General features: G+C 37.5%; 2 protein-coding genes across 2 annotated transcripts; one reads left to right on the top strand and one right to left on the bottom strand.

Moving 5' to 3' along the window:
- Positions 1-498: 498 nt before the first annotated feature.
- LOC123320791 (cell cycle checkpoint control protein RAD9A-like) lies at positions 499-12,295 on the bottom strand. Its single transcript, XM_044908225.1, has 5 exons — positions 12,091-12,295; positions 11,793-12,043; positions 11,460-11,730; positions 8,624-8,804; positions 499-1,076 (listed from the first exon to the last, which is right to left on the bottom strand). Exons 1-5 carry the CDS (start codon positions 12,122-12,124, stop codon positions 575-577), a joined length of 1,239 nt encoding a protein of 412 aa, XP_044764160.1. The 5' UTR covers positions 12,125-12,295; the 3' UTR covers positions 499-574.
- A 248-nt stretch (positions 12,296-12,543) lies between these two features.
- Positions 12,544-18,725, top strand: LOC123319978 (prostatic acid phosphatase-like). Its single transcript, XM_044907084.1, has 3 exons — positions 12,544-12,830; positions 12,919-13,017; positions 17,597-18,725. The coding sequence occupies exons 1-3, from the start codon at positions 12,753-12,755 to the stop codon at positions 18,689-18,691; spliced, it is 1,272 nt and encodes a 423-aa protein (XP_044763019.1). The 5' UTR covers positions 12,544-12,752; the 3' UTR covers positions 18,692-18,725.
- The last annotated feature ends 1,179 nt before the right edge of the window (positions 18,726-19,904 follow it).

Raw genomic sequence — 19,904 nt, 5'->3', positions numbered from 1 at the left:
GGAACCATCTGATGTGCATTATCTGTCTTAGATGACGTTGTTGCGTTTGTTCAAGCTGTTTAATATGTCGCCTGTTGGGCGTCCAGCTTTCGCTTCCGTAAAGAAGCGTTGGGAGGACGACTGCTTTGCAAACAGCTGTCTTGGTCTTCAGATTGAGATCGTGATTTAACACTCTGATCTTTAGCTTCCAGAATGCCCGCGATGCCGAATTGATACGGTTGTAAGGGGAATGGATGAGTTTATATTCATTGGTGAGCATGCAACTCACTTTTGAGAGTTGGGTTTTTTTAATTTCTGGCATTTTTATGGTATGTGAAGGAAGGAATGAAAAACTAAATTGGGAAAACAGCCTGTATCTTTTCAACCGAGCAGGATCGGAAAAAATTCAAAAGGAAAAAAGTGTATATTTTGACTTTGGGAATCAAAGATTCACCCTGTATAGATTTCAATCAATCTATGAATGCATCAATGTGTATTACACTACCAAAAAATGAGCTATTTGAGATTCAAAAAATTTTATTTTGAAAAAATAAATAACTTGTTCTGTACAATGAAGGATGCCTTCAATTTTTCTTCATTCTGAGTCGCTATTTCCAACGTACACCTTTCCCAAATCGGGTTCTACAATAGTTGGTTCATAACATCGACTGAAAATCAGTTTCATTCTCTTATCTCTCGGAGAATCCGAAGATTGCGAAATCACATCAGCATCATCACGATACTGATCTCCATTTGTTTTCAGATGCGGATCATCGAGGTTCAATGAATTCATTTTCTTTAATGTATTTGGTTTTTCAACTGCGACAACCCCATCAACGTCGCTTCGAGTAGAACTTGCTCTGTTCATCATTGAAATGAAACTATTGTTTTGATTATTTTGTAAATCGAATTCATCCCAATTCTCATTCGCCAGTGCTTGTTGATCCTCTATTGAAATATGCAAATTATTATTCCTTTGAGTAGATGCTGGTAAGGATGTTGAAGCCATGCTGGATTGCAAGTCTCGGTTAGGATTCAGAGTAGATACAATAAAGTGCAAGTTGAATGTGGGATGCTTCATCAGAAATGTTAATGGCCTGAAACATAACAAAAATTTAAATACGATACATTGAAAGCGAACCAAGATCGCCCTCACTCAGGTAGACATACAAGGCGAGGCTTTTGATCAGAAATAATTTAACAGTAGGCTGTAGGTTACTCTCATCTGATGAGATACTTTCTCATTGATATATTCTCACGTTCATTCATCTGGCTCGATATAAATGTTAGTTTTCAGCCTTCTGCACTTCTCGAAACCAAAGATTAGTGGCTTCCCTCATTAGTACTCTCGACTTGTACCGCTCATAATTCATCAATTGTATCTTCTATTTTTCTGCTGGACGTTCTAATCGTGGGGCATATACAGTATCTTAATCTGACACGCACGAATATACCTGACGTTTTTTTTATTTGAAAATCTGCAGACGCTTTCCCCACCGCTGAAAGTGCATACATCATAGAACCTTTTTTTTACCACCTAATCTTCAAAATCCACTAGGTCTCCACGACGCTCGAGTAAATCCCCATGTAGCATCGTCGGCTCTCCAACTATCAGTCTGAAGACTAAACTTGTATGTATGCTCCGCGTAGTGCGGTCAACTGCAGTCTCTTGCGCACTTGTTAGGAAAATAGCTATTTCGATATGCTTTATTATTTTCTTGTTGCATAATCCTTACGTGGCACAAACCTGTTTTATCGAAATAAATTTCAAAATTTTCAGTATTGTAACCAGTCCGGCCCTTGCGGTCGGACCTTTCGAGAACCAGAGCGGTCGAGAGCTTCCAGAATAACCTCGAATCTACCTGAATGTTTCCGGCGCCTATATAAGCCCAGCGGAGGAGCAGGTAGGCAAGTAAAGTACAAGTACAAGTATAGTTACAGTGCAAGCGACTAGTGGAAATAAATACGAGTGGAAGATAAATAGTAGTGAAATAGTTAGTTTGTGAGTTATATGTGTATTAAGTGTAAATAAATAATTTTAATAAGTTGGACGTTTTAATCAAGCAAAGAAAACGTTACATTGGTGTCAAGTGTGCGGTTCAACATCGCTCGAATTAAATAAATAATTTTGGGATATTTGAAGTTCATGCCAGTGACCACAAGACTGCAGAACGCGATGGAGACTCAAGCGGTAATGGACATTTTGAGAAAATTAAATGAGAAAATGGACGAGAATTCTTGTAAGTTGAATGAACAAATGGTCCAAAATGAAGAAAATTCTCGAAAATTAAATGAGAAAATGGACCAGATTAAGGAAAATTGTAATGATGTGGTAAGTCAACTTACAGATAAATTGGATGAGAAATTGGAATCCATAAATGAAAAATTTTATAAAGTGGACGAGAAGTTCGATATAGTGAACGAAAAATTTGACGAAGTTTATGAAAGAGTTGATGAAAAGTTTGACAAAGTTTATGACGACGTTAATGGAAAATTGGAAGAAACGGCAGGAATAATTGAACATCATTCCAAGTTCATAGATTCCTTGAAAAGAATGTCAAACAGAACAGATATTCTGGCTTCAACACCCTACAGCACAGCGAAAGCGGAAAATGACGGCGAAGGTAGTAGAATGAAGATCAAGCCTCCAACTTTTGATGGAAAAATACCCTGGTCGACATATCAAAAACAGTTTGAAGCTGCTGCCCTGGCGAACAACTGGAACGACAACGAAAAAGCCACGGCATTGATAATAGCTCTACGAGGAGAGGCACTCAACATTCTGCAAACGATTCCGGAGAGTCAACAAGCCTGTTACGAAGTTCTTACATCAAAACTTCAGATGAGATATGGTGATGCTCATCTACAACAAGTATACCATGCACAAATAAAGAACCGAGTGCAGAAAACAGGGGAAAATCTCCAAGAGTTTGAAGCTGATGTGGCGAGATTAGTCAGGCTGGCTTATCCATCTGCTCCAGATAGCTTCCTGGAACAGCTATCAATCCAGACATTCGTGGATGGGATAAGGGATAGTGAAATACAACAAGCCCTGAGACTAGCACGCCCTAGAACCATTGATGATGCCTTAGCCCAGGCTTTAGAAATTGAGGCAGCAAAGCAAGCGTCACATAGAGGACACCTTCGTGTAAGACAAGTCCAAGAAACAGACCGATCTATTCAGGACATTGTCCGAGAAGAAATCCGCAGAATATCACAAGTTAGGAAAAAGGATGCTGTGTGCTGGAACTGCAACAAAAGTGGGCATTTTAAGCGAAACTGTCCAGAATTGGAAAAAGAGTCTCAGCAGGGAAACTAAAAGGGGTCGGTGATAAGGGGCATAAATCGACCCAAGCCAAAAATGCCCCCGGTAGACTACTGGCTCGACTAAAACCATTGTGCGTCCAGAAATTGCTGAAGGATTCAAGATTCGCCCAGTTAGGATCAAACTTCGAACTGCGTCTGGACAAGAAATACCGACTTATGGATCGATCATCTCCACTATTGAATTGGGAAACACAACAGTTAGCCACGAAGTTCTGGTAGCTGGAATCATGGAAGAAGTTGTTCTGGGATTGCCAATTGGATATGAAGAGTGATGTACTTCGGCAAGGAAGTGAAGAGATTCCATTCAATGATGTGGAGGACAACATATATCGGATTCGACTGACCGAGGACATCACGTTGCCGGGCCGAACTGAAGGCATAGTGACTGGTAGATGTGAGGATGTAACGAGGAGTGGCTGCGTGAGAGTAATTGAGCCCTCTGACGATAAAACCTTAGCTAAAGGACTATTACTTGGGAAGACCTTGGTGAGGGTAAGAGACAACATTCCCATCCGATTGCTCAATGTCAACATGTTTCCAGTCACCCTGAAGAAGGATACCTTGATTGGACGTGGTGTACCTGTGTACCATATTTCGGGTGGGATAAGTACTGCAGAAGTCTCAAAATCGCAAAGCAATTCTGAAGAACTGGTGTCCCTCCTCACTTCAAAATGTCAAGAGCTCGACCGATACCAACTACTCGAAGTGAGAAAATTGGTTCAAACGTTCTCCGACGTTTTTGCTACGGACGGAAAAGCAGGGAAGACTGATGTTGTGCAGCATAAAATCAATACTGGTGATGCACAACCTATCCGACAGCATCCTAGACGTCTTCCTCTGGCAAAAAGAGAAGAAGCTGAAAGGATTATTGAAGACATGGCGAGAGAAGGTGTAATCGAACCGTCAGATAGCCCCTGGACATCGCCCGTAGTATTAGTGAAGAAGAAGGATGGAACTACCAGATTCTGCGTAGACTATAGGCAGCTCAATCAGGCCACGAAAAAGGACAGCTATCCCTTACCGAGAATTGATGATACCCTGGATACACTCTCGGGATCACGTTGGTTTTCCACCTTGGATCTGAAGAGTGGATATTGGCAGGTTGGCTTGGATCCAAAAGACAAAGAAAAGACTGCCTTCAGTATTGGAACGGGTCTGTGGCAGTTTAAAGTTATGCCTTTCGGTCTATGCAATGCTCCTGCCACATTTGAACGTCTGATGGAGACAATATTGAGAGGGCTCTCCTGGAAAACTTGTCTGGTGTATCTGGATGATGTGATAGTAGTGGGAAAATCATTCCAAGATCACTTACGCAACCTATCCGAGGTTTTCCAGCGATTTCGTGATGCCAACCTAAAGCTAAGTCCTAAAAAATGTAATCTGTTTCGAACAGAAGTGAAATATTTAGGACACGTAGTTTCACGTAGAGGTGTCAAGGTTGATCCGGATAAGATCAAGGCAGTGCAGGAATGGCCTATACCGAAAGACAAGAGTGAGTTGCGGAGTTTCTTAGGCCTTTGCACTTATTATAGAAGATTTGTATCTGGTTTTGCCAACGTTGCCAAGCCGTTGACGAAATTGACGGAAGATGGACAGGAGTACATATGGTCCGATGATTGCACTGAAGCCTTCGAACGATTGAAAAAGGCTCTGGTCACAGCTCCAGTTCTGAGTTACGCAAGGGCTGAAGGTAAATTTGTGCTCGACACCGACGCCAGTAATACAGCCATTGGCGGCGTTCTATCGCAAGTCCAGGATGGACAGGAAAGAGTCATCGGGTACTTCAGCAAGGTGTTGTCCAAACCAGAACGAAATTATTGCGTGACCAGGAGAGAACTTTTAGCAGTCATCAAGTCCGTAGAACATCTCTACAAATATTTGTACGGAAGGAAATTCTTACTAAGAACGGACCATGCTGCTTTAAAATGGCTCCTGAGTTTTAAGAACCCGGAAGGACAAGTGGCTAGATGGATTGAGAGGCTGCAAGAGTATGACTTTGACACTGAACACAGAGCGGGGACTAGCCATCGCAATGCAGACGCGTTATCAAGAAGACCTTGTCCCGAGAATTGCAGCCATTGTTCGCGTCTGGAAGAAAATATTGATTTGAGGCGGACCACCGTAATCGAAGACGACTGGCTACCTGAAGAAATTCAAAGAGCACAAGAGGAAGATAACGACTTGAAAGTAATCCTGAGTTGGAAGAAGAGCGGTAGACGACCTACTTGGGAAGAAGTATCCAGACTGAGCCAGAATGTAAAGTCGTATTGGGCACAATGGGAAATATTGAAGATTGATGGAGGTCTTCTGAAACGTTGTTGGGAAAATGAAGATGGAACTGAGCAGAGACTTCAGTTGATTGTGCCGAAGAGCCGTGTGACAGACATTCTGACCAGACTACATAACGGAACTTCAGGTGGACATTTCGGGATAACCAAGACATTGGAAAAAGTCAGGCAGCGATTCTATTGGCCAAATTGTAAGAGGGACGTTAAAGATTGGTGTAGAAGATGCAAGGTTTGCGCTGCTGCTAACGGACCTTATGGTAGAGGAAAAGCACCAATGAAGCAATATAACGTCGGATCTCCCATGGAACGAGTAGCTATCGACATCGCTGGCCCCTTTCCCGAAACAGACCATGGAAACAAGTACATTTTGGTAGCGATGGACTATTTCACGAAATGGGTGGAAGCCTACGGTATTCCTAATCAAGAGGCAAGTACGGTAGCTGATAAATTGGTCAGAGAATTCTTCTGCAGATTTGGAACACCTCTGGAGCTGCATTGTGATCAAGGCCGAAATTTTGAATCGAAGTTATTCCAAGAAGTATGCAGCAAATTGGGAATTCACAAAACAAGGACTACACCTCTTCATCCACAATCAGACGGCATGGTCGAACGAATGAATCGGACCATGGGAAAACATCTAGCCAAAGTAGTTTCTGATCACCAGCGGGATTGGGATGAATATTTACATCTTTTCACCATGGCATATAGATCATCGGTTCAAGAATCTACCAAGGAAACTCCATCCAGTATAATGTTCGGCCGAGAAATAAGGCTGCCTTGCGACTTAGAGTTTGGATGTAAGCCTGGAGAAGACGTAGCTGGGGAGGACTACGTTAGTAAATTAAGGAACAAGCTGGATTACATTCATGACAAGGTACGTATCAAATGCAGCAAGCAAGTGCCCGAATGAAAATGCGCTACGACATCAAGGCTATTGAAGGTGGATTCACCACTGGAGATCTGGTGTGGCTACATAATCCACAAAGGAAGAAAGGTTTTTCACCAAAGCTGCAGAGACAGTGGGAGGGACCGTATGAAATAATCAAGAGGATAAATGTAGTTTACCGGATAAGGAAGCTCCCCAGAGGAAAACCAAAGGTTGTCCATTTCAACCGATTAGCCCCGTACGCGCAGGACAAAGAAGAGGTACGTCTTGTGGAAGCCCCGATGCAAGGTAGCAGCGATTACCAGAAGTTTATGGATTGTTATGGTGAGACACGCGTTGCACGGTTCGGCGTTACACAGGAAGTACATCAAGATCTCTTTACCGTGTCTGAGGAATACTCTCTCGCTCATTGCGTGGCGGAGGACCTTCGTATGAGCAAAGGAATAGCCAGAGTATTCAGAAATAAATTTGGACGTCAGGAACAACTATTACGACAGCAGCCAAGAATCGGGGAAGTTTTGAAATTGAGGGCCGAAGGTCGGTTCATTCATTACTTAGTCACAAAGCAACATTCCTATCAGAAGCCAACCTATCAGAATCTATGGACGGCACTGCATAGCTTGAAGGAAATTAGCTGTTCCCAAGCTCGGTTGTGGATTGGACCAGCTAAATTGGCGAGTTGTGCGAAGCCTGCTGGAGGTGGTATTTCAGGGGACTGGTATACGGATCCTGGTGTGCAGTTTCAACCCAAAGCAGGCCAGGGAGCCTGGAAAAACTGTGGAGTGCTACTTCCATCAGAATGGCTACTGTAGGAATGGTGATGAGTGCAAGTTTCGCCACGGTCCTCGGAGGAATTCACTAAATCTGTTCTGGGACAGAACAGGCTTAAGGAGGGGACAGTGTAACCAGTCCGGCCCTTGCGGTCGGACCTTTCGAGAACCAGAGCGGTCGAGAGCTTCCAGAATAACCTCGAATCTACCTGAATGTTTCCGGCGCCTATATAAGCCCAGCGGAGGAGCAGGTAGGCAAGTAAAGTACAAGTACAAGTATAGTTACAGTGCAAGCGACTAGTGGAAATAAATACGAGTGGAAGATAAATAGTAGTGAAATAGTTAGTTTGTGAGTTATATGTGTATTAAGTGTAAATAAATAATTTTAATAAGTTGGACGTTTTAATCAAGCGAAGAAAACGTTACAGTATATATGTTTTTGAGTATTTTTATGTCCAAACAAATATCAAGCTCTTCGCAAATTAATATTTCCATCGCAAAATAAAAATTCATGCGGTAAAGGGTTAAGCAGGTCTCGTTCTCCAGAAACCAATGCCACATTTACCGCGTAGGTACTTGAATTTCTCAAAAATGGTTCAGAAATAGTCGACTTTTAGTTCAGAAATTAGTACGCACAAAGCCCATTCAATTAAAAACTTTCTTGTCTCTTGTAATTTTGTCATGAAACGTAAGCTTTTTGAGAAATATCTGAAATTGTCATTGAACGTATTTCGAAATTCTTATGGAATTCTACTTGTTAATCACAAGTGGCTGACGTTAAATAACAATTTAGGATTCTTCTAAAAAATCTTGCGTTTCTTGAAGACATTGGACGTTTATCAATTGAATGGGCTCCGTACGTACTAACGAAAAGACGACTACTTTGGAAGGCGAGTCAATTTCGTCCTCAGACACTTTTCGTCCGCTGTCGTCACTATGATACGGCAAAATACTAGAGCGGCGATTGGGTCATTGGAGTGAATCCAAGATTGGTTAAAAATATAAGTGCCTGTGATAATAACCGTCATTTAGTGTTGTCAAATTAATTCTTCCCGAAATCCGACATATTTTACGAGTGTTTGAAGACGTGGTTTGAATATCAGCGTTCATAATTATCAATAAAAGATAATGATAGCGATACGGATATCAGTAACACTCCTCCAAATCTTAGGGAATTGGCAACTACGGCGACGCAGCCGAGGTCAGCAAACAGGAGTGTACTTACTTTCATGAAAGTATACGAGGTTGACGAAAAAATTCAATATTGTCTCACCTTCTCGCTCGCCTTGGCTATCAATTTGCAGCACGATTATTTTGTCGTGAAAATACGAAAAAAGCACTTGAGCTTTTTAATGATGAATTGGCATACTTACTTTCCCCCACTATCAAAATTAAGTCCAATAGGCAAATTGAAATTTTCAGCAAAACTTATCACAGTCCTCAGAGGCCTTAGAGCGAAATTGATATTCGTGTTATTTTTCACATCGAAGATGAGAAACTCTCCTGCACTCAATTTTACTTCAACACGCATCAATTTCGGATTGGTTGCACCTCCTGAAAGTGATTACTTTTCAGGTTTATCGAACACTTTAAATACGAAAATAATGAGGCTTGTTCATGTACGGGGTGGACAAAATTCTATGGCATTGAATGGCAACTCTGTAATCGTAAAAGGTGGGGGAAAATGGAGGGCACATATTTTCGACCCTCTATCTTCTTTTGCTTTTAAAGCCCGTTTGTAACAGCCGAGAATTCTCTGGAGAATTATCTACCAAATTTTGGTAAGAAAACGGCAGAGATTATTTTGTATGCAACTGAACAGAGAATTCTACCGAAAGTGCGTACGTAACGGTAAAGAATTCACGACGCATGAAATCTCGAGTAAATTTTCTAAAGAATTCACGGCTGTTGCAAACGGGCTATATATATATACAGGGTGTTTCCTAATTGAATGTCAATATTTATGGGAGTGATTTTTGGGCCCATTTTAAGAAAAAACTTCATATGAACATATGTCCTAAACGTCTTACCTTTTGAGATACAGGGTGGTATTATTTAGACAGTCAGTGGCACGCCACTGACTGTATTCAACTATGAGCAAATTTGATCTGTTGAATTTTTTTAGTCCGACGCACGGGTTTCATCTAAAAAAAAATCTACGTATGTCTCTGCATGGTGATATTGTCATATGTATGTATTAAGGATATTGTTATGATCATGCAGGGAAACGGTTTTTATTTTTTTAAGCGGAAACCGTGAATCGGATTGAAAAAAGTCAAGTGATCAACTTTGGAAGAAATGATTGGGAATTTCAAAAATGATTTTTATTTCAATGTCTGCCAAAATAGGTAGGTCAAATTACGTACGAACGCCACTGGTGGAAATTAAGAAAAAAGTGATACATTAAAAAATGCCTCTTGATGTATGACAAATTTCATTAAAATATTTTAAGTGGTATTGTAGATATTGATAATAAACGATTTATTTATGAAAACTTTACCACCCCGTATCTCAAAAGGTAAGACGTTTAGGACATATGTTCATATAAAGTTTTTTTCTTAAAATGGGCCCAAAAACCACTCCCATAAATATTGACACTCAATTAGAAAACATCCTGTATAGATATAAGTGAAAACTCATTTTTCGGCTTTTTGAATTAGTACCTCTATTTCAAATAGTTTCTGTTTCGGTGATATCGAAAAACAATTATTGTAAGTTGTAACATTCTACACACACTTTTTTAAGTAGAATTTGTTGGCATGATCGAAGATTTGTTTTCAGTCCGACATCGTAGCTATATAATAGTAACCTTTATTTTTTTGGAATATAAACCCCATAATGTTTCAAGTATTTCAGTCCCATTTTTTTTCTGTTGCAGAATATATAATATACGTCGTGTCTCCGAGAATTATTTCTACTGGCTGACCAAGCAGATGTTTGTCCGCCATAGGGAGGGAATATTTAGTAATTCGAAGTGAATTGAGAGATGAGCAAAATCAAGTATGAAAAGTGAAAAAGTTTCTTATTTTAAAATTTTAATTCATTGAGTAAATTTCTTCAATTGTCAAATTGCGGTGATCCTCGGCCCAATCCCCTCCCTCCTCCCAATCACTTCTTGGGTGGTGTATTTCTAACTAAATATAAATCACTTTGTTAACGTGAAATAATAGATGATTGAAATTCGTAGTAGGATTTATTGTTCTGTTTCTGGGTTTCTCATATCCACCGTTTCGGCTAGTATTCGACAACCGTCTTCAGGAATTCTATCCTTCGGAAAAAATTCGGTTCTATTTATCACATGGTTGATGAACTTCTTAATTTATATTGTTTGGATACGCCAGAATTCTATTTCATCTGTCTTGGCGTTGGCGTCCCTGATATTTACATGTTAGGAAATGCGGAAAGCCATTTGCTGGAAACTGGGACGGACATATGAGCAAGGATTCAGAACCAAATAGACTAAAACCTCTTGGAAAAACTATCTGACGCAATGCCAAGATGATGATATTTCGAATGATAACACTTTCCAGAGAATTATCCAATTTATGAAATGACATGAAAGGTGTAGCTTCAATTAATTGTTGCTTGGGCATTATTCAATCCATAGCAACAAATATAAGATGCAATAATGTCGTCTTTAAACGTTAAAATGGAATAAATGAATATATTCAGACACAGCTTATCTCTCATATGTTATTTGAAGAAAAAATGGGGGCGTCAGTCAGGATCTTCTCCACTCTCATTTAAATGTTATTTTCTAGCTGTCACCCACCCATTTCTTAAGTTCACCCAACAATGCTTGGCTCAGAAGAAAAACATTATTTTTCGAATACTTGCTTCAAAACCAATCTGATTGATTGGTATATGTTTGACTCTCAAGAAACGTTTTGAAAGTTTGCGCAAAACTCAAATGTTATCTGGTAAGTCTGTACAGAGTTGGTCAGTTCCAGAGTCGCATCTTTTCAATCTGCCCTCCCACTTTCCTCTAAGATGCAATCTCGGAACTCTGCTAATATAGACAACAACCTTCACCTTGGTGTCTATAGGTATCTGTGCTTCAGAGCATCGAACTATGTGAAAAAAAATGATTCATTGGCCACTATGATGTGCCAATCATTCAGAAATGTATCAACTCAGATATTTTGAGGATACTTTGGAGCCCAACAATAGGGTGAATTGATCAGCTCATATTAGGAATCTCTTACTCACCAACATAAAAGTTTCTTGCCACTAATCTTGAATTCATAATTTCTAAAGTTATCTCACTATCACTCAAATTGAACATCGAAAGGATTTGGGTAAAAAGAGAACTATTTCCACATAAATTGTTAACTCCACTGTTAGGTGTTATCCCCACACTAAGGGTCTCTGAATCCATCAGTCTCAACTTATGTATCATCATTATTTGATCATATTTATATTTCATTTTCAATAATATGAAATCACTTTCTTTTTCATATTCAACTTTTAAAAATTCCAACTGAAAAAAGATTATGATAGTTTTCAGGAGGATTTCCTTCTAATATATAATATAATATCAACCTTTTTTTCTAAATTTCCTTTAAAAAGAGGTAACACTGACTTCATAAATAATTTACAAGTTGTGCTGGCAGCACTCCCTGGGGAATCCTTCGTTTCAACGAAATATGATGAGAAAAAGCTCTTCATGAAAGAGCATTGAGAACATACAGTTTTGCTCATATTTAAAGTAGTGAATGTCAATTTTTCTTCGTCAGCTTCCAAATATATTTCATCTCCAACTTTAGCTAAAGCATTGATAGCTTTAGATAAAACTGAAACGAAAGTATTAGAATTCGTTATTTTTTAAATAAACACCTACTTTTCATATTTTGAGCAGGAACTATACAGTTCATTATGGTATCCTAGTGTTTATAATAAATAATGAAAGTAATGTGAAGTAAAGAATGAAGTATTCCTCTTTCCCAGTAATTAATGTAGAGATTTAGTTTTTAGTTTGTCTATGGAGATTTTTTCCTTTGGTAAATGCAAAATTGCAAATGCAAATTTTTGAAAAATTAGGTTAGGTTCAGAGAGCACAGAACACGAATATCTGTCAGAGACAGTGAAAAGAAGTTCGTTCAAAGCAAAGATTATAGACAGAGACTCTGTTATAGAGTTAACTCTAGAATCGAAGATTATAATAACGTGCGTTCAAAAAAATTCGTACGCACGTTATATATTTACATAATTTTTGCTGCAAAGATATTACATATCTTTGTCCTGTATTATTAGGTCTATGGTCTATGGCGAGCTCACAGCTGATTGTCAGCTGTCAACTCCAATAACATGTAAACAGACAATGATGTTTGTCAATTAGACAATGAGAAAAAGTAAACAATGAATGAATGGACATATTTCAGTTAGATTATTTTCGTTGCTGTATACACTGTGGCTCAAACAAGTTAGGTGCACCTATTCGAGTATGAAGACTTGGCTGTGAACTACTCGCTTTCTTATTCCGCATTACAAGTTTTTAACAAAATGTATGCTTTATTGTTGTTCACTTCAGCAATCATCTATCGTTGTTATGGAGATGATACGTTGATATCTGCAGTTGTGGTAAGTATATCGATATCCCCTTTATGTTTTAAATCATATCCTTTTATAATCATCATTTTTTAAAACTAATTGATTTCATTATACTCAGATTTTTAGGCATGGAGCTCGAACCCCAGTTGATCCTTACCCAAATGACCCCTACAGGAGTGCATCCTTTTGGCCTGCAGGATTTGGTCAGTTAACAAATGTAAGTTAGAGTAAATTTTAAAATTTCTAAATTCAATGAGTTACCATGACATGACATATTTTTATGCGTATCTAGTAGTTTTACCACACTCATTTTCTGACATAGTTATAGTCATAGTTTAGTAAAGGGTTACATTTCACTGCAACCTTGGGGCTACCTATTTTGCACCCATCAAAGCTGTTCTCACAAGTGTGTCATGTACAGCTTGCCCTCCAGAGATCTAATGAATTATAGTATCTCAGAAGGGAGGTTCAAGGAGGTTTAGTCCTCATTCCTCCTATAATTTTCTTGTCCAAAACATTCTTTGCCAATGCCATAATTTCATGTTCAAAAATGACATAAAGTTTGGAAATATGAACCAAAAATAAGAATTACAAAAAATTATATGAAGTTTCACACTCAACCAACATTTTTTAATTGCAACCGCTTTTGTGTTATACCTATTTTTGAATTCTTCAACCAGTTGTAGATTAAACGAATACCTATTTTCCGAAATTATCTGCGAAATTTTTGGACCAATTCCAAATTTCATTACCTTGAATGACCGGTAATCAAGGGGTAACAGGTTTGAGTTCTGCCCAGAGGTGCAATTTTTCAAAATTCAATAATTTACTGCTAGCCAGCAATTTTTCTCAATTGTTATTCACAGACATTAAATCCACTTCTTTATACAACGTCAATTTGAGAGGGTTTCACCCTTGATGTAAAGGTAATTCAAGTACCTTTTTGAAAATGCCATACACTTGACCTTTTTTGTTAGTACTTTCGAAAAAGGTGAATACTTACGATAGCAAGAGCTGCAATGAAACATGAAAATAATGAATAATTTTTTACTATGAAAGATTTTCAAAATATTGTCCATATTATTTTGTAGAAATAAAGTCTTTATGTTTTGGAAAACTTGAACTTGAATCGGCCCTCTTTCACCAATCCATTACTGTTGGAAATGATCTGTATGCTGTTATTGCTGGTAATAATTGATGAAAAACTTTAACTACTCCTTATGTGCATATCATTGATCTCAAAATACATAAAATACTAAAAATTCGAATTCAACAAGCTCAACCTTTTCATCCCTATAATAAAATGAGGGTTCATAAAGAAATGGCCATAATCCTCAGCAACAAAAGCTGTGGCTATTTCTGGGACAAAAAGTTAAGGTACGTCAGGTGAATGATATCCGAATAAGTAAAATTTATTGAATGAATATTGTCGAAAGAATTTTAAAGCTTCCCTACTAAAAATGACACTAAAGGAAGTTTTAAGCTTAAAGCTATCATCGCCCATAGTTAACTTTGTTTTTGTAAATGGGCAAGCAGCCCAAATTATAAGATAAAAAAATGTCAAAAGATTTTTAGCCTGAAAATTTCGAGTTACATGATTGTAGCAAAATCGCATTTTTTACGGAAGTTTACTTTGGTCAAATTGTATTATCTCTGACCGAGATAAGAGATAAGGTAGTAGTTTTGCTGAATTTAAATCGCATTAGGTTTACAGCTATCAGGCGAGGTTATTCACATTTTTATCTTACTATTTGTCATATATTTCTTGAAGATTTCTTGTCCTATTTAATGACTCACAATATTCATTGATTATCATCATGTATTCTTTCCTTATCGCTAAACTTCATGTTGAACTATATAGGACTCATTTGAATGATTACACTAATTATTATTCAATTAGATAATTGCTATAAGCAATTTAAAGAGATAAAACTCATGGGTATCCCAAATTGCCTTATTTTGGCTGTTTCTGGTATTTTTATACTAGATAGGTAAAAACGTTGGCTCGATTTTAGTGAAATGTCCATTAGTGGAAACCGATATCTTCATTTGTCTTGAAGATATAACCAAAATTTTGTTATTTTGTCGATTTCGAAAATGCACCATAACTTCTTCATTTTTGAAAGTACATATCTAAAAACGATAGAATTTTTCTATTATTATTTCCTAATTGAATGTCGATACTTATGTCGATAATTTTTGGGCCCATTTTGAGATGAAAACTTCATACGAACATATGTTCTAAACGTTTTACTTTTTGAGATACAGGGTGGTAAAGTTTTCAAAAATAAATAATTTATTATTAATATCTACAATAGCACTTCAGATCATACATCTACTAAAAAAATAAAAAATCTACGTACGCCTGCTATTTCTTTCCCGCACGCATTTGCGTGCGGGAATGGATTAGCAGGGGTTTTTCCCGCACGCAAATATTATAGAGTAAATTAAATTCTATCATGTTTCTATGCACAGAACGTCAACGATGAGAAACCCATAGTAATGACATGTAGAATTACGTCTGTCATTATATATGAATTAATCAAATGAGATATGATCTGTTTCGTGAAATGGATACATTTATATATTTCAAGCGCTTGTAGAAAAAATATTGTTCCTAACTCTTGCGGAAAGTGTTCGGAAAGCTTCGCATCGTTCGGACAACGGCAGTTTCGTGCGGGCAAGTTTTACTTTCCGCACTTGATAGGAAAATAACTATTATTTCATGAAAAATCTGTGGCGTACCATCAATGTCTGCCAAAAAAGGTAGGTCAAATTACGTGGAGGAAATAAAAAAAAAGTGATACATTAAAAAATGCCTCTTGATTTATGTAAATGTATGAAAAATTTCATTGAAATATCTGAAGTGTAAACTTTACCACCCTGTATCTCAAAAGGTAAGACGTTTAGGACATATGATCATATAAAGTTTTTTCTTAAAATGGACCTAAAAATCATCCCCATAAATATTGACATTCAATTAGGAAATACCCTGTATATGTAACATGAGATAAAAAAAAATACCACCGTTAGTACAAGAGATAAAAGAAGTTCAATATTTTTTCATATTCCCTGGGAAAAGTGCCTGTAGAAAGTTTTCATCGTGTATTTTCGAATATAAAAATGTTATGGCACTTCTAAATCGACAAAATATTACAATTTGGTTATTTATTCAAGACTTATGAAGATGTCGTGAATCGGTTTCCACAAACGGACGTTTCACGAAAATGGAGTCCAGGACGTCTTTCAACGTTTTTACCTATCTAGTCTAGAAGTACCAGAAACACCTAAAATCAAGCCATTTGGGATGCTCTGTATTTCCCCAGTTACTCCCAGTAACGGATACGTTAAAAAGTCTAACTATGTATTCAATATCAGAGCGTACAAAGAAATTTATTCATATAGTCCATTCACTTTTGCAAAAGCAGTCTGTTGGCACTTGTTACTAAGTATTTGTAAGTAGGTCGGAGTAAGGTTGGTACACAGGAAAAGTCAAAACGACACGTTGTGTGTTACAACTAGATATTCATCAAATTTTATATTTTTACGCTGCGAAAATGCTTGACAAAAAGCAAAGAAAAATGATCAGGAACTGCCATTATGAATTTAAATCCGCTCATTCTAATAGAAACCCTGATAATTTTAAATTTACGTTAATCAGACGGTATCAAACATACTCGATGTGATTAAATTAATTTATATGTTTCAAAAATAAGAAAGACAATGAGTGTAGGGATGACTAATAATTTGAATGGAACAAAATTAAAAAGGCTGAACTCTGAATAGAAAGGCCTTTCAAATGAGGTATCACTTGCCAGCTTGCCCAATCTTCCCTATTCAAAATGTAGAAGTTGGGGTTATAACAAAAGGGTTGAAGCGATATGGTTTTGAATTTGATCTTAGAAGTTGTCCCTCTGTAATCAGAAATGGACATGTCTGAGCGTTTTTATGTTATTCGTCCTACATAGCCATGTTTCGATTTCAATGGCCCACTGTGTAGATAAACGTTAATTATACTCATCACATATTTTCGAATTGATTTATTTTGCGAAGTAAATTCACATTGTGAGAAATACGTAATTACTAAGACCTTTACGTAAAACGGACAACGCTGATTTAAAACCAAAAAATATTTTAACAATCGAAATAATCTCACATTTTCGTACTACACTGTGTGGAATGTGTCGAATTTCCTAGGCCAACTACTTTTTTAAGAGTGGCTTAGAAATGAAAATGTGGAAATAAAACGGGGACCCATATAGTCTTATGGGTTGCAACTTGCCTGCTATTTTTATTCGTAACTTTGATGCCCTACCGGGTTGAAACATAGCCCCCAGGTTAAATAGGGACGATGGATGTTCCGATACTTCATTATGAAGACGTCGAGTACCTACTGTTTGACCATATAATTCGCCTAAAAATTTTTATTTATTTTATTTTTTATTTCATGTTTCATGGGAGAAGGATTTAGTGGCCACCCAGATCAACTGATTTAAATTCACAAAGTTATATTTTATCGAGTCATCTGGAATCTAATAAATAGATACGCTACTCAGACCAAATTTCTGATTTATTTTCGAAATGGACTAGTAAATTGAATATCGTCAAAATGTTTTCGTTGCTCACCGTGTATATCGCTATTTATGTCAATTATGTCAACTTGGGGTCTCGATGAACGAGGACCAACATTTTTGTTTTTGCGTTATCAAAAAATGCGCCTGACTTTTTCAAATGATTTTTCGAGAACTCTTTTCTGTCCATTTGAACATTGAAATAATGATTTAAATCATTTGCAGGAAGGCAAGGAACAACAATTTCAACTTGGACAATGGTTCAGAAAGCGATATGCAGATTTCATGCCAGCTGAATACTCGGAAAAAGACATATATGTTAGGTCCACTGATGTAGATCGTACCCTCATGTCAGCAGAAGCGAATTTGGCTGGTTTTTATCCACCTCAAAAAGAATTCCACCCAGGTTTAGCGTGGCAGCCTATACCGGTACACACAATTGAAGAGACAAAGGATGAAGTCTTAGCCATGAAGAGACCTTGTCCGAAATACAGCCAACTTTTAGAGGAACTATTCAAACAGCCGTTCTTCCTGAACATTTCTCACACTTATCAATACTTATATGCCTATTTGACAAGATACAGCGGTACATTAGTTAATAATCCAGATGAAGTTGAATATCTTTACAATACCTTGACCATCGAGAAGAGTTTTAATTATACACTTCCTGCGTGGACTGAGAAAGTGTATCCAGAGAAAATGGAATACCTTGCATCCCTTTCTTTTGCTCTAGACGCTTACACTCCGCAACTTGCAAGACTGAAAGCAGGACCATTATTTCATTTAATCTCCGAGCATTTCATCAATTTCTCATCTATGCATTCCTATGAACATCATAATCATTCGAGAGAAAATGTTTGGAACAGAAAGTTCCTCATGTTTTCAGCGCACGATACCACAATAGCCAACGTTCTCAACTCAATGGGACTGTTTGATATGCACAGTCCACCATTTGCCGCAACCATTATATTTGAATTGAGACAACGAGTAGATAATAGTACCTACCTCAATTTATTCTACAAAAATTCGACAAATCCAGTGCAATTACATCTAAAGGGATGCGAATTAGATTGTGATTTGAACAGATTTGTGGAACTCATGAAACCAATTATTATAGATCCGGAGACATGGAGGATGGAGTGTGAATTGAATTGGATCGATGTTCTACCTTTTGATCACAAGGGGAATGTACTGGTTTTTACCGTTATAGGTAGTTTTACAATGATCTCATTACTTTTAGTTTGTATGATGCAATGTTTGAAACCTGAAGCAGGCCCTAACAAGGCACTGTATGAACAGTTGTCTAGTGAAGATGCTTGAACAGCCATAAACGTAATAAAGTATAAAATTTGAAGTTGATTTTTTTACTGATACTATTTCATCAGAGGAGAGTTAAAGAAACCCAGATTTTTTTTGGTATTTTCAGTTGCGTACAAAATAATCTCTGTCGTTTTCTCACCAAAATTTGGTAGAGAATTCTCTGCTGTTACAAACGGGCTTTCCGTATAAGAGTAGTATAGTGACCATAAAAATTCGGTGATTTCAAAGCTTGAATAAGCGTAAGATCGGCCGGCCGAGCCTCGGAGTAGGGATATTAGAATAACATCACGTTAGAATCGCATCTGCATCGCAGTTCTCATATTTTCCTTCAATAACTTTCGTATCACACTTTTTTGCAGAAAAAAAAACTTCATGTTATTTTTAATAGAAATTAAAAAATTACTTCTTTCATTATTTTCTTTTTCGAAAACTGTTCATTCTACGACACTGAAAAAGAGTACCTTTTCTTTAGCTTAACGTTCAAGGTATCCAAATTTGTTTTATTTAGCACCTTATCATACAGGGGGTTAGAAATGTAAGCATTAAAATGTACAACCCAGTCCGCCCCTGGTAAACTGAACAAGCTAATTGAAATTTGAGTGCGGTGATGTAAGAGGTCCTTACTACAATTGTAGTAATTGATTAATGAATCAAATTATCATCAAATTAAATCGAGTAGTTTGAAACTTATTCCACTAAGGCTCGGTTGTTCAATTCAGGTTTAAGCCGAGATTTAAGTTGATCCTGGATTAACGTGACAGATTTGAATGGAAATGTCAAAGTTAATCTAGAGTTAACTTTAACCACGAATTGAACAACCGAGCCTAAAATGGATTTCCAGTGGCGTCATTTAGGAGGTCGTATCTTCGTAGGGATATCATCTTCATTTTTTATGTTCTATCTGAATCCTAGAGATTTCCCACATTTTCCGGGACACCCTGTATATAAGGGCACGAGCCGTAACTGCTTTCAGCAACAAGGCAGCAACTATAAAGGTTGATATTCTAGCAGATGTAAGGGCTTTGGGGCCAGATATTCTGACTCGGGTCATGGAAAATGCTCTTTCAAGAGCTGCACTTTGCGAGGCTGAAAATGGCGGTCATTTGCGTGAATTGTAAAAAAACTTCAAATATTGCATTTTAGTTTTGTGTGAAGAAGAAAAATTGAAACTTAATTTCAAAAAAGATATTAATTTTTCAAATACCTTCGCGAC

Source organism: Coccinella septempunctata, chromosome 9 (assembly GCF_907165205.1).
Source record: "Coccinella septempunctata chromosome 9, icCocSept1.1, whole genome shotgun sequence".
Classification (NCBI taxonomy): domain Eukaryota; kingdom Metazoa; phylum Arthropoda; class Insecta; order Coleoptera; family Coccinellidae; genus Coccinella; species Coccinella septempunctata.
The sequence above is the reverse complement of the archived record's forward strand: the minus strand, read 5'-3'. Positions and strand labels throughout refer to the sequence as shown.

Excerpts from the sequence above, each read along its gene's own strand:
- LOC123319978 (XM_044907084.1), top strand. The coding sequence starts at position 12,753 with ATGTATGCTTTATTGTTGTTCACTTCAGCAATCATCTATCGTTGTTAT. Across the intron at positions 12,831-12,918 it reads CGTTGATATCTGCAGTTGTG|ATTTTTAGGCATGGAGCTCG; the intron begins GTAAGTATATCG and ends CATTATACTCAG. Across the intron at positions 13,018-17,596 it reads GATTTGGTCAGTTAACAAAT|GAAGGCAAGGAACAACAATT; the intron begins GTAAGTTAGAGT and ends AATCATTTGCAG.
- LOC123320791 (XM_044908225.1), bottom strand. The coding sequence starts at position 12,124 with ATGAACTGTATAGTTCCTGCTCAAAATATGAAAA. Across the intron at positions 8,805-11,459 it reads GGCAAGAAACTTTTATGTTG|GAGGTGCAACCAATCCGAAA; the intron begins GTGAGTAAGAGA and ends AATCACTTTCAG. Across the intron at positions 1,077-8,623 it reads AATTTTGATAGTGGGGGAAA|GCCATTAACATTTCTGATGA; the intron begins GTAAGTATGCCA and ends GTTATGTTTCAG.